This window comes from Eulemur rufifrons, chromosome 15 (genome assembly GCF_041146395.1).
Source record: "Eulemur rufifrons isolate Redbay chromosome 15, OSU_ERuf_1, whole genome shotgun sequence".
Taxonomy (NCBI): Eukaryota; Metazoa; Chordata; class Mammalia; order Primates; family Lemuridae; genus Eulemur; species Eulemur rufifrons.
This window is the reverse complement of record NC_090997.1, coordinates 108,414,098-108,428,753: the sequence shown is the minus strand read 5'-3', so window position 1 is coordinate 108,428,753 and position 14,656 is coordinate 108,414,098. Positions and strand designations below refer to the sequence as shown.

The following is a 14,656-nucleotide window of genomic DNA, read 5'->3' as shown; positions in this document are numbered from 1 at the left end:
CCCCGCCTCCTCTGCCAGTGACAGGCCCGGGGCGCTGTCCCAGCTCGGATCGCTCCTCAGTCCCCGCGTGTGACTTGGGGACCGACTCTGCTCGCCTCCCGCTCCTCCGAGCACCGCCCCAGGCGCGTCCGGGCACACCGGGTCCCCGGCGCCCGTCCCTGCCTCCAGCCGGGAGCCTGGACTCCGCTCCTGCTCTCGGCCAGGTGCGGTGACTGCACCTGCCGCTGTGGACGCCGGCACAGACGCGGCGCTGGCGGCGGGTGTCCCGCGGCAAACGCGGCCCTTCCGTGGCTTTGCACCTGCGTCTGCAGAACCGCAGCTGAAACTGCCCTTCAGAGCTGCATCCACTCGCAAGTAAGAAATTCTATCCAGGGTGGCCCGTCCCGCCGGGCGCTCAGCTCCGCGAAGGCAGGCGGCGGCGCGCTGTTCACCGGGCACACGCGTGGGCTGCGCAGTCCCGGGCACACGGCTCTTACTAAATTTAGAATGATTAACTCAAGAGATGAACAGGCATATTAATTGATGCATTTCTGTGTGGTAATCAGATTCCTTTTCCGCTGATCACACGTGTCAAGGATGAATCGGACGCTGGGAGGACGACTTGGCCACTCCCACCCTCCCGGCTGTCCCCGTCCCCCTGCTCACCCGGGCCAGGCCCGTGGCAGAGACGCTCCGTCCGTCCCTGGTCAGCGGCTCTCACCGAGCACTTGCTCGGGCCGGGGACGCAGCGGGGTGAGGGACCTGTTCGTCCCAGGGGAGGAGACCGGAAGCCGTGGGAGGGGCTGGGCCGGGCGATCGGGGAAGAGCCCTGGGTGGGGCCCGGGCTGCGACATGGGTGACAGTTCCCAGGGGACTCCGCCATCCAAGGACTGGAGGCAGAGAGGCAGCAAGTTCAAGGTCGCCCGGAGCAGCGTCCAAGGCCCAGAAGGAAGCCCAGGGCGCGGCAGGCAGGGTAGACGCACCGTGTAGTCGGTTCTGTGCTGAGAGCACTGGGGTCCCCAGGGTTTCCGGCAGGGGTGCATCGTCCCCTGGCCGCCACGTGGGAGGGCTGGTGGACGCTCTGCGGGTGTCTCCACTCACTGCTCACCAGGCGCTGGGCACTGTCGCTGCCGGGGGAGCCCTGACACTGTCTCCGTCTCAGGGTGACTGTGGCAGCACAGAGAGGGTTCAGTGACCTCCTGGGCGTCATGAGTGGCCGCTGCTCCCACGGCAGCGACCCTGAGGGCGAAGCCTCGCGGAGGCTGGGTCTGCAGTGGGAGCACTGGCGGGCGGCGCCCACGGGCCTGCGGAGGGAGAGACAAGGGCAACTCAGAGGTCTTGGCTCGAGGAGCTCTACGGGGCGGTCTTTCCGCTCCTGGAGGGGACAGGCTGCTGTGGCTGGGGAGTCGTGCACCGAGGGAGCATTTGAGCAGGAGTTGGATAGATGAGTCCAAGGCCAGGGTGGTCCTCTAGGTGCTGTTCAAACCACAGCAGGTGAGCCGGGTGGGCAGAGTGGGGGCAGAGCCCTGGGTGTTGGCTGTGGAGCTGAGCTGAGCTGCAGGTCTCGAGAGCCCCAGTGCCTGGCCCGGCCACCTGACCAAACGCCACGGGTCCCACACCCCCAGAGCACCCGGCCATGGGTGGCAGATTCCAGGGTCCGGTGTTCAGACCACGTCAGAGAACCGGCAGACACTGGCGCGGGGCTTTGACCCTTCCACGGCACACATCAGGTGCCTCAGGCCATGGTGCATGAGAACCCCGGCTGGGGACAGCCAGTGACAGGCCTGGCTCTTGGCCACGCCCCCGACTCTGGGACCCATGAGCCACTTGTCCTCCTCTGCTCTCTGAACCTGCTGCCTACACACCCCAGCGCCCCGGCTGATCCGGGATACCTGAGTGGTGGGTGCTGCTCTGAGCTTGCTGGAATTATCGGAGGAGCGGACGGACGGTTTCCCTGCACACAGACCACCCGGCCTGGCCCAGAAGCAGGTTCTGACTCGCAGTTTTGGGGTGAGGGTGAGAGGGTGCGTTTGGACAAGTTCCCCTACTCGAAGATCACGCCTGAGCAGCCCGGGGCACTTCTGTCCCGGCTCTGTCCTCTCGCTGGTGTCACAGGGGAGAGAGCCACGGGCGGCCACAGCTGTGCAGCTCTGCTCACGGCCGCAGGAAAGGGGCCCCCTCCACCTCCCTGTCCCTCTGCTGGGGCCTCAGCCACTCCCCCGATGCCACATTGGCATTTTGGGGTGGCTGCTTAGTCCACGTCAAAGATGAAATAGCCCCAACCCCAACCCCCTGGCCTCTGCCCCATGAGATGTTTTTTTCTTTTCTTTCTTTTTTTTAAAGGAATTTTCTTCCTCTTGCTACCGGCCCCAGCGCTCAGGACGCGCACACTCTTGTCCTCTGTCGTTGGTTGTGGCAGAGCCAGTTCCCGTAACCGTCCCGCCCCGAGGAGGGGAGAGAGGGCTGCTTACTCACCGCCAAGGAGGGGCTAAGAGGAAACAGATGCCGGCCGCTGTCACACCTCGCTCCTGGCACGGGCCCTGCTCTGGGAGCGTCGGGGCCCTGGTGTGTCAGAAAGACCTCGGTGAGTCACAGCACCCTGCTGCCTGGGCCCGGGGCCTGGCCGAGCTGCCTCCCCTGCGCTTCTTTGCCGGGACAGGGCCCGCTCGTCTTGACGCCGTCTGTCCTGGCGGCCCTGCCTCTTACGGGCTGCTTGGCCGAGTCCTCACCTGATGGCAGTGCCGCTCCCTCGCTGCCCCCCTGCCTGTGTCTCCGTCCTCCTGTCCCTCTGCGGGATTTGGGGGGCCGCTGTCCCCAGACGCTGAGCTCTGCCTGGGGCTCCCTGCGCCTCACCGGCCCTCCTGGTCTGGCATGCGGTTTCCAGGCTCTAGAAACTCTGCTCTGGGCAGGCTGGTGCCAAAGTCCGCTCTGCCTGGTTACAACTGGGATTAACCGACTGCGCCCCGGGGCGGCTGCGCTGGCGGGGGTGGTGTGCTGGTGGCTGCTCCGTGGGAGCACAGGGCCCACTCCCTCCCCTCACGCCATCCCCATGGCGCCGTCCTCCGCCACCTTCCCAGCATCCCCTGCCGGCTCCTCGGCTCCAGCGGGAGTCTGCGCAGGAACCAGGACGTCGCCTCTCTCGGAATTTGCCTTGTCAGGGGCGGCTGTGGGACGCGCGGTTACTTTATAAACAACATCTGTGATGGAGGGAGTTTCGGGGGATGCATCTGTGTGGACACATCGTGTTCATCTTGTTGCACTTTGCTTTGTCGTGTTTTGCAGACGCTGAATTTTTCACCACTTGAAGGTTGGGGGCAGCCCTGCTCCAGCAAGTCTGCCCGCACCATTTTCCAACAGCAGGTGCACCCGGCGTCTCTGTGCCACAGGTAGGCAATTCTGGTAATAGCTCAAACTTTGTCATCATTGGCACGTCTCTTACGGTGATCTGTGACGAGCGTCTCTGGCGTTACTGTTGTGACTGGAGCACTATTGGGTGGGCCCCGCGAACCCTGCCCATGTCAGATGGGGACTTATCAGCAAGTGCGTTCTGACTGCTCCACTCGGCCAGCCGCTCCCACCTCTCTGTCTCTCCCTGGGCCTCCCTCCTCCCTGAGACACAGTAATATTGAAATTAGGCCAACAAGCCCTACAGTGGCCTCTAAGAGTTCAAGTGAAAGGAAGAGTCTCAAATCTCTCACTCTAACTCAAAAGCTAGAAATGAGTAAACTTAGTGAGGAAGGCGTCAGAAGCTGAGACGGGCCAAAAGCTAGGCTTTCTGTCCAAATAGCCAAGCTGTGAGTGCAAAGGAAAAGTTCTTAAGAGAAATCAAAAGTGCTACCCCAGGAACACATAAATGATAAAAACAGCCTTATTGCTGATAAGAAGAAAGTTTCAGTGGTCTGGTTTTAAGAGAACAAACCAGCTACAACATTCCCTTAAGCCCAAGCCTAATCCAGAGCGAGGCCCCAACTCTCATCAATTCTATGAAGGCTAAGAGAGGTGAGGAAGCTGCACAAGAGAAGCTGGAAGCTAGTGGAGGTTGGTTCATGAGGCTTAAGGAAAGAAGCCGTCTCTGTAACAAAAGTGCACGGTGAAGCAGCAAGCGTGGTGTAGAAGCTGCCGCGGGTTATCCACAAAACCTGGCTAAGATCACTGATGAAGGTGACCACACTAAACCCAGGTTTTCCATGGAGACGAAACAGGCTTCCACTGGAAGAGACCCCGTCTAGGACCTTCAGAGCTGCAGAGGAGAAGCCAAAGCTGCAAAGGACAGGCTGACTCTCTTGTTAGGGGCCAATGCAGCTGGCGACCTTATGTTGAAGCCAGTGCTCATTTGCCATCCTGAGAATCCTGGGCCCTGCAGAGTCAGGCCAAGTCTCCTCTGCGTGTGCTCTAGACATGGAGCAGCAAAGCCTGGGTGACAGCACATCTGCTGACAGCATGGTTTGCTGAATATTTTAAGCCCACAGTTGAGACCTACTGCTCAGAAAAAGATTCCTTTCAAAATATTACTGCTCATTCACATTGCACCTGGTCACCCAAGAGCTCTGATGGAGATGTCCAAGGAGACGAGTGTTGTTTTCATGCCTGTTAACACAACATCCACACTGCAGCACATGGGTAAAGGAGCACTTCTTACTTTCAAGTCTGATTACGTAAGAAATGCGTTTTATTAGGCTACAGCTGTCCAGATAGTGATTCCTCTGATGGATTTGGGCAAAATAAACTGGAAACTTTCTGGAAAGGACTCGCCATTCTAGACGCCATAAAGAACATTTGTGATTCATGGGAGGTGGTCCAAATAGCAACATTCACAGGAGTTTGAGAAGAAGTTCATTCCAGCCCTCGTGGAGGACCTGGGAGGGTTCAAGACCTCAGTGGAGGACGTCACTGCGGATGGGGTGGAAACGGCAAGAGAACTAGAGTTAGACGTGGAGCCTGAGGATGGGCCTGAATTGCTGGGGTCTCAGGACAGAACTTGAACAGGTGAGGAGCTGCTTCCTATGGATGAGCCGTGGAGTGGTTTCTTGAGATGGAACCTACTCCTGGTGAAGATGACAGCAAAGGGTTTGGAATGTTCCGTAAACTTAGTTAAAGAAGCGAGAGCGTGTCAGAGGACCAACTCCAGTTGCGAAGGAAGTTCTCCTGTGGGTCCAATGCTATCAAACAGCATCGAATGCTACCGAGAAATCTTTCATGAAAGGAAAAATCAATTGATGGGGCAAATTTCATTTTTGTCTCATTTTAAGAAATCAGCACAGCCACCCTCACCTCCAGCAAGCGCCCCCCTGATCAGTCAGCACCGTGGGCATCGAGGCCGGACCCTCCCCCAGCAGAAAGATCACAGCCCACTGAAGGCTCAGATGGTCCTTAGCATTTTCTTTTAGCAATAAAGCATTTTTGAAATTAGGCAATGCACGTTGTTTTTTAGACTTAATGCTATTACAGCCTTTAGTATGGTGAAACGTAGCTTTCGTGTGCACCGGGAAACCAAGCGCTTTGTGTGAGTCACTTCATCGCAACTGTGTGCTCTGCGGTGGCCGCACTCTGACCCCGCAATGTCTCTGAGGTGCCTGTTGCAGCTTCCTAGGCTGCTACAATGAGTGCCTCAGCCCAGGTGGCTTAAAACAGAAACTTACTGTCCCACGGCTCTGGGGACCAGCAGTCTTAAACGAAGGTGTTGGCCAGGCCACACTCCCTCCAAAGGTGCTGGGGGGACACTGCCCTGTCTCCTGCAGCCGCCGGGGTCACTGGCCACCCTGGGATACTCTGGGCGTCACTCCCGTCTCTGCCCCTCCGCGACGGTGTGGCTGTGTCCAGATGTCCCTCTTCTCGTGAGGACACCCACCCAGCCCCGGAGACGCCATCCCAGCTTGATCTCATCTGCGAAGACATCAGCGTTTCCAAGGCGTTCACATTGCCAGGCTCTGGGGGGACGTGAGTCTGGGGGTGCCTGGCTCAGCCTTCAGCGTCTGCGCCACCTTCTCTTCCCTCCCCTGCAGACCCGGAGCTTCCCCCGCTTCACTCAAGTGTCTCTCAGCTTTCCCGCCTTGGCCACCAGCTTGCTTGGTGGTTCCATCGCCGTGTCCCCTCTGTCCTTGCTTGCTGGGCACCCGAGGGGGAGGCTGGCCAGGGGCCTTGGCCTCGCTCCCTGCCCGCCGGTCTGCAGTGGGGCCGTGAAGTCCAGCTTCATCCCACCAGGAACATCTCTCACGGCTCCTCCTGCCTGCGGGACACGCTCCCAGCCTGGGCGGACACGGTTCCATCTCTCTGAGCAGCCTGTGCTCTGGCAGCTCTTTTTTCTCTTATACTTCATTACTTCCCACTCGATGTCTTTGCCCAAGACGCTTTCTCCACGTAGGGGGCTCTATCCACAGGCCGTGTTCCAGGCAGCTCACCTCTGCCTCCCCCGGGAAGCCTTCCCTGATCCGCCCTGCTGGACGATATTAAGGGAGAATTTTCTTCTTCTCTGCACCGTGACCCGTGCTGAGTTTCTCTTGGCCGAGACACACGGAGGGTCCACACTCAGGGCTCCTTCTCCTCCCAACTGTGAGGCAGCGTCCCCGCCTCCTCCCCCCGCACAGTCCCGAAATGCTCGGCAGTGGCGGCGCCCTGGGTCTACAGCCCTGCGCGGCAGCCGCGTGTTGAGGGAGCTAAGGACACAGACGTGCCCACAGGCACGTTTCAGATCCCTGCGGAGCACCAGACCCAAACCTTCCTGTCCAACCACAGAAGACCCAACCCACGGCAAGGAAAGGTAGCTGTGACCTGGTAATTATCCACTTAAAATTCTTTAAGGGAAACTGGGTGATATGTCATTTTACTTTTGAAATTGAGAAAACATCAATCTACATAAACATCAATCTATTTATATAAACATGACTCCAGACTTTTAAATTCAAATGATGACTTTGTCACCAACTAGCTGACCAAAAGCCAGATACCTTACCTTAAACATGTCACATACACTGAGTGTAGTCTCCTCTCTCCATATGTCACAAAATCAATGTTGTTTACCAAGTGACACAGGAACCGTGGCCACAAGAAAAAGCATCAGTGTCCAAACCTGCACCTGTCCCTGCCCCCCACATGTCCATGCGGAAGACCCAGGGGCTGGAGGCAGCAGCCTCCATCGAACCTGACCGTGACCCCATCGAACTTGGACCCAGGCACAGGGGCGGCTGGGACCCTCCAGGATGGTTCCCTGCCAAAGACCCACGGTGGCTGAGAGCTGTCTCCACACCTGTTCTTGTTAATGTTCTTTAGCAAGACTGAGGGTCTGGGTACATTCGCCCCCCCCCTGCCCCCCACCCTGACCTGGGGACACACAGCCCCTCCCCCGTCCACCGTCCACCCTGACCTGGGGACACACTGCCCCTCCCCCCGTCCACCGTCCACCCCGACCTGGGGACACACTGCCCCTCCCCCCGTCCACCGTCCACCCCGACCTGGGGACACACTGCCCCTCCCCCGTCCACCGTCCACCCCGACCTGGGGACACACAGCCCCTCCCCCGTCCACCGTCCACCCCGACCTGGGGACACACAGCCCCTCCCCCGTCCACCGTCCACTCTGGCTTTGACTTTGGCGCCAGGGGAGCCGGGGGCTGCTGCCACTCCCTTCACCTCTCTGCGTCCTCATTCCGAGCCGCCCTGGCAGGAGGTCGTCCCTATGATTGAGACTTAAAGAATCTGATCGTGGCTGCTTCACGCCACTGGGAAAGTGTGTGCCACGTGGCCTTGGCCAGGTAGTGGCCAACTGCAGGGATGTCCTTCTAGGGGACCCCAGTGAGCAGAGGAAGTAGGTTTGGAATTAAAATCCATTCTCCTGAAGCTGCAGTACCCCTTGTCAGTCTTCTAACTGCCTGAGGTGTTTCCTTTTAGATTAAATATTATATTTTCCACAAGATAAAATTAATGCATTCAATATAATAACTTCATGAATACACAGACTAATCATTTATACCCACTGATTTATTTTATGTCTTACTGATTGTCACTTACTTGGTTTAGAAAGACGAGTATCAGATTGGGTAATTTGAAACATGTTTACAGCACAAAACTTGCATTTTTTCCTCTTAAGCAAAATGGGGAGTTCTAGCCAATCTTGCTAGTTTTATTTATAGCACTTTATTTCCTGAAAGAAGATAGGAAAAGTGCGTCCCTGCCTACCCTCTCTCCGCCTGTCTCCTTCCCGCCCGGTCTGGCAGGGTCCGGGTGTGCGGGGAGGTGGCGTCCAGCTCAGGGGGCTGGGCTTGGACCCCGGCACCAGGTGCCCGGCGAATGGTGAGATCAGAAGGAGGAACTGTGTCACTGCTCCGAAGGAATGAATTAAACGGGCTTCCTGGCCAGTCTGATTGACAGCTCTCTGCGGGAGAAAGTGCATATAAAGCAGCCGGCTGCAGCGGAGCCGGCCAGGCCACGTCCGCTGGCGCCCTGCACGGAGGGGCCGGGCTTCTCCTCCGCCAGCAAACCCTCGCCCTCTCCGGACCCGCCTGGACGCTCCGGCCAGTCATCACCGCATCCTTTTACATAGCAGGTAAGACTGTTTCTAAATTTACCAAATCATTTCATTGTGCTGTAATTCTCAGAAAAAGTTCTTGGTTTCTAAGAGGGGAAAGGAAAAAAGTACAACATAGATTCCTAATTGACGGTGGGTGACTTACATGTAAACACCAACAGCAGACGTTCTTCACGTGGCATTTTTACCACTTACTGGAACAACGGAGGCAAGCGAGCCGGGTGAAGCTTTTATCTTCGGGGCTCACACCACCTGCTTCCCTGGCACTTGTGCCACCTCAGTGACCGCTGCCGCTTCAGTGCACGTCCCGCCCGGGAACGCCGGGCAGATGCTCCTGTTTTCATCTTCAGAATAAACAGCTCCCACATTGAGGGTTTGCTCTTGAGGAGGGATCCTGAGAGAAGACTGAGCAACCATTTCCTGAGAATGAGAAAAATAAGCAGAGATTAGAGAAACTCTGATTCTAAACATTACTAATAGTTGAAAAAGTGTTGTTGAACGTTACTAGCGAGTAGTTTATAGTAAGCCTATGACAAGCACTAGGACAGCCAGGCGACAGCTATTTTAACAAGTTCTGGGGTAGTTTGCATATGAAAAGCCAGTGGAGGTTCGCATTGCCCCACCAAAGCAAAGCGGGTTTAGCGCCAGCCCAGGGACACTGGGACGGTTCTGGGTGCCCAGCGTTTCACTCTTGATGGAGAAATAACTGTCTCAGCAAAGTTACCTTTTCTTTTGGTCGCTCATGTGGAAAAAGAATTTCAAAAGACTTTTAAAAATTCAAATTACAATCTGTTGCAGAACAGCGCTGGAAGTCTTTCTTTTGGAAAACCTGACCGTAAACGCGGGTATAAATGACGGGAAACTGACAGGTCATTACAGGCTTGACGGGCGTCCATGCGGCTGTGCCTCGGTTTCCTTGTCGAACGGCCCTGGTGCGACGAGGCTGCCGTGTGGAGACCCTCCATCCCCGACCCATTTATTTTCAGTTTTTCTTGTCACCGTTCCATGAGGTGAGATGGGCACCTTGCGCTGGCCCGTTTGACACCTGGCAGTGTGTGACATTTCTGCTGACACCTTTGTCACGCTCCTGCCGTGTTAAGGTCCCACGTCGAGTCGAGGACAGAGTAGGTTTTGATCCTGTCACCGTGGAGTTTAATTTACTGTTTAAGCCTGTGCGTATGAAGCCGGATGTCAGAGCTGTGGCCTGTGCTGTCCTGTCCTTGCAGAGTGTCACCTACGGTCTGCAGGACATGCCACCTGCAGGGAGGTGGGGGACAGCCTTCCTCACACCTGGCCGGGCGGGGAGGAGGCGGGGAGGGCCCTGGGCTGCCGACCTGCTGGGCATGCCACAACCACTCTGCGGTGCTCCCGGGCCAGGGTTTGCTCGGGTAATTTTGTCTTCTCAAGAGCCCTGTGGAGAGGCCCCGGTGACAGCACCATTGTTATCGCCGTGACTGCCCTGGACGGCTGGAGTGGGGAACATTCCAGATGCACAGCGCACCCCAAGCACTGTGCTAGATCACAGCCATGTGAATACTCATTTGCTTAATTCAGTTCTCATAACCACTATTTTATTTCATAGATATTTTAAACGACTATTTTCTTCATTGTACAGATGAGGAAACTGAGGCAGAGAGGTCAGATAATTTGCCTGGGGTTGCTCAGCCGAGGCCAGACAGCTCAGCGTGGGTGCAGGCGCCCTGGGGCTGCCCCGCCGCCTGCTGCCTCCTGCGCCCCGAGGCCTGGCAGCGATCGTGCTGACCGTGTACAGCCCTGCGCAGAGCAGGCTCCAGCTTCCAGAGGGGCCTGGGGCGCTGCCAGACATTCCTCCTCCTCTGGGGAGTGATGCTCCATTCCTGGAAGGTGACTGTGTCCAGTTTACCACATGTTTCTGGACAGGGAGCTTCCTTGCATTTCTTTAACAATGAGAAGCTAATGAGCTTTGATATATTAGACATGAGAGGAGTTAGGGTCTCGGTATTAGCTTCAACATGGAGCAGGACGTGAACACAGGGGGCAAGGGGCCTCGGAGCCACGGCCCCGCCGGCTGGTCGGGAGATGCAGCAGCTGCGACCCGCAGGGGTTAACAGGGGCCTGGGCTTCCGTCCAGGTCTCCTGACTTCTGGTCCAGCCCCTTTGAGCCAAGCCAAGTCAGAATCCTCAAGATGGAAAAATAGGCCTTAAGGAAAATAGAGAAGCAGGGTGAAGACGATTGCTAAGTAAAACGTCCCGTTCTTTGTAAGTATGGGGGGGTGCACCAAATTAAGTTTGTTTCTTTCATATACGGTTAATACTTATTCTACTTAATTAAGTTATGCATAACTGTTTTTTCTCTTGGATATGTGCACAAAATGCCTTCACAGAGTATCCTTGCCAGGCTGGGTATTTTTATAGATTCAAGCTTCCTGGAGCTGAGTCCTGGCGACGCTTCTTAACAGAATTGCTCTGGGTGAGCACAGCCCTTCCTGTCTTGCACTTGCTCGTCTGCAGAACGGGCACAGTAGCAGCGGCACTCTCCTCCGGGGTCATTATGAGGGTTAAATACTATGAATATTTAAAACGTGATTAGCACAGTGCTGTCAGTGTATACCAGCCTGATACATATTAGCTATAGTTGGAAGAATCCTATTTGGAAAGCAAATTTCTTATCTAGCTTTTAGCTTCCCATGAATCCATTTATTGCTAACTTTTACAAGCAAATTGTTTTTATACAGTCACATGAATAAACATTCCAGGCAAGGATCAGAGTTGCAGCTGAGTGTTTGTAACTGACGAGGGTTTCTTTTATTCCCAGGGACCAAGCTGCAGGAGGCAGGATGCTCTGGGGGCTGGTGCTGATGGCTCTGTGGGCGTGGCCCGGTGCTCAAGGTGAGTGTCAACAAAGCTGGGGGTGCCCTGGGCTTGTGGAAGGTGGCTTAGCCACAGATGAGAGACAGTGTAATAAAATGTGTGGTTGGAGAATCTAACCTGCTTGAACCTTCTCAACTCCTTTGTAAATAAAATATTTGCTTACATTTGAATCAATATGACAGGAAATAATTTATCTTTGGGTAATTCAGGCCTTGGAAAACAGGACCCACCCACTTAGAGATGTGACATTTTGCTGTGCAAAGTTTAGCTTTCTCTCCCCATATATTATATTTACAGCACTGCATGCATTTTGTGTTTTATAAATTATTTTCCCCCTTTCTTTCTACTTTAAACACATGTCGTAAATGTTGCCCATGTGTTTATCTTCCTACAGTGTGATTTTTAACAGCGGCATAGTATTCCACCACAGGCCCCAATGTGTTCAGACCAGTTCCTGTGAGATTGATACTCTGTTTTCACTGGTATAAATGAGGACACAGGGATATTGCTGTGGATAAGCTTTTGCTAGCATTTGTGATCACACCCTGAATAAACTATAAAGATGGAATTGCTGAGTCAGAGATTTTAATTCTCTTTATTATTGCCAAACAGCTCCACTGAGAGTGGTACGAGTCACACTTCCATCAGCCACACTTTATTATAATGTTTTTTTTCTTTTTTATTTCAGCATATTATGGGGGTACAAATGTCTAGGCTACATACATTGGCCTTGCCCCACCCAGGTGGTTTTAATTTGCCAAGTATTGGATGGCAAGTAAGCTTTGTTTAAACCTTCTGGTCAGTATATTGTTTAGAGTTATTTAAACTGTTATAATTTTGGTGAAGTCCGATAACTCTCTTGCCAATAGTTTGTACGGTGACTTAAAACCATTCATTATAGACTGGAGACCAGTCCTTGTCTGGGAGCCTCTCCCGCAGCATGAACATGAGGTGGAAAACACATTTTTACAAAATAACAAGATACTAACATAATTTGTTGAAGATAGGTGATTGCAATAAGAAAACAATGTCAAGTTCAGTTGCCTTCTGGAACTCCATCAATAGAAAGGCTAGAGGTCCATTTCTTTTCTAATTTTTTTTTACCCCCATTTTTTCCCCTGATCACTCAAACGGCAGAGAGAGGAGAGAGCGGTTGCGCTCAGCTCCAGGTCGGGGATGGAAGAGCTGGGGAGAGCAGCCTCCAGTCACGACCTGGCGCTTGTGCGGGAACGTGTGTCCGTGCGCGGCCTCCCCACCGGGAGGGCTCCTGGGGCGGTGGGAGCCGCCTGCGCCCGCGCTGAGGACGCCTCCGGGCCGGGGTGCACGCGGTGAAGGTGCTCCTGGGCGCGGGGAGCAGGTGGCCTCGCACCCGCGCAGCGCGGCGCTCTTGCGGCGCAGGGAGAGGCGCGGACCCACGGCGGGTCCCACGGCGGGTCCCGCGTCTAACCCGTTGTTGTCGCGCAGCCGCCGGCCAGGACGAGGACGGCGCCTTCGACCTGCTCAGCCTCAGCAACATCAACCGCAAGACCATCGGCGCCAAGCAGTTCCGCGGCCCCGACCCCGCCGCGCCCGCCTACCGCTTCGTGCGCTTCGACCACCTGCCGCCCGTGGGCGCGGACGCGCTGCGCAGGATCGCGGCGCTGTCGCGGCGGCGCGACGGCTTCTTCCTCTCGGCGCAGCTCCGGCAGGACCGCAAGACCCGCGGCACGCTGCTGGCGCTGCTCGGCCCCGGCGAGGCCCAGCGGCAGTTCGAGATCGTCTCCAACGGCCCGGCCGACACCCTGGACCTCACCTACTGGGCCGACGGCGCCCGGCACGTGCTGTCCCTGGAGGACGTGGGCCTCGCCGACTCCCGCTGGAAGAACGTCACGGTGCAGGTGGCCGGCGAGACCTACAGCCTGTACGTGGGCTGCGACCTCATCGACAGCTTCACCCTGGACGAGCCCTTCTACGAGCACCTGGAGCCCGAGCGGAGCAGGATGTACGTGGCCAAGGGCGCTGCCCGCGACAGCCACTTCCGGGTATGTGGCGCGGGACGCGGTGCTGCGCGGGGTCTGGGGTCTGCGCGGGGAGGCATGTTGCGTACTCACACACAGCCCCCAGACAGGTACAGCAGACCACACGCACACACACATACACGTGCACACTTGTGCATGCACACACATGCACACACCTGTGTGCACACACATGCACACAACCCCTCATACAGATACATGCACCAAACCACACATGCACACTCGTGCATACACTTGCACAGATGCACACACACAATTCACTCATATACATGCATACACGCATCCACCACACATAGTACATACATGCACACACTGGCACACATGCACACAGATACATGCATACAGATGCACTGTCACACACACTTTTGCACATACAGTGACATTTTCACATGCACATACTAACGTGCCACACACAACACACGCACACTTCTAAGCTGTGAATAAGCAGAGAAAGTTCTCACAGGTGTGCTCTCCCACCTGCCCTGCCGGTCATCAACTGAGATGGAGGCTGGTCTGGCGGTCGAGGCATCAACCCCACTCATGTTTCTGGCAACCCCGGACTCATTTTGTCGTAGCTGTGACCACTCCTAAACTCGCTGAGTAGTGAAGTGACGGGAGACCAGATTACCACGGCCCCTTCCTGAGGAAAGCGCTATCCATTTATGAGGGCAGAGTTTCATGTCCGTCTTAGGTAAAATACGCTGGGAACAAAATCTTTCTAAAAACACAAGCATTTAGAATCTACAGTGGTGCATTGCCCCTTTCCAGATGTGTGCATATTCTTGGAAATAAACACGTTTAAACCCAGTCCCTTGAGTGACAGGCGCAGAGATGGATAGCTTGTTATTGGACTCATCGCCAGTGGGGGCAGGGAGCCCCGCCGTGTCTGTGACTGGCCCGGCCCACGTAGAGTGGCTGACCCCTCACGAGGTGGAGGGCGGCCTTCCGGACCCCGTGTCCTCGTCTTGGATGGGGCCGGCGGATAGTTCTGAGCCTTTTAGCTGAACGCGAGAGCAAGGTGGCCATGACTGCTCCGCACACTGTTAAATGGGAACGGCCCGTGTCCCCGTGAGCACGTTCAGAAGGCAAAACTGGCCGCGTCCTCCTCGGGCTGTGCTCCTCCTGCAGGGAACTCTTTCTTCTGCCAGTTGGTAAATGTCTTACGTTAAACTCCCACTTCTTCTGTCATGCGTGAAAATAAATTTCAAAAGTAACATATACAGAAAAACAGGCCATAAAGAGGTTTCAAACCTGCCACACAGAAGAAAATATTCTCACTGTTTGAAGATTCC

General features: G+C 55.5%; 1 protein-coding gene across 2 annotated transcripts in view; it reads left to right on the top strand.

Moving 5' to 3' along the window:
- Positions 1-8,198: 8,198 nt before the first annotated feature.
- The window catches only part of THBS2 (thrombospondin 2), a 30,190-nt gene continuing 23,732 nt past the window's right edge, over positions 8,199-14,656 (top strand). For both annotated transcript variants that reach the window (XM_069487886.1, XM_069487885.1), the window contains exons 1-3: positions 8,199-8,517; positions 11,294-11,367; positions 12,814-13,370. In XM_069487886.1, the coding sequence (XP_069343987.1) occupies positions 11,316-11,367; positions 12,814-13,370 (609 nt within the window). In that variant the 5' untranslated portion in view covers positions 8,199-8,517; positions 11,294-11,315. The remainder of the gene's footprint in view (positions 8,518-11,293; positions 11,368-12,813; positions 13,371-14,656) is intronic.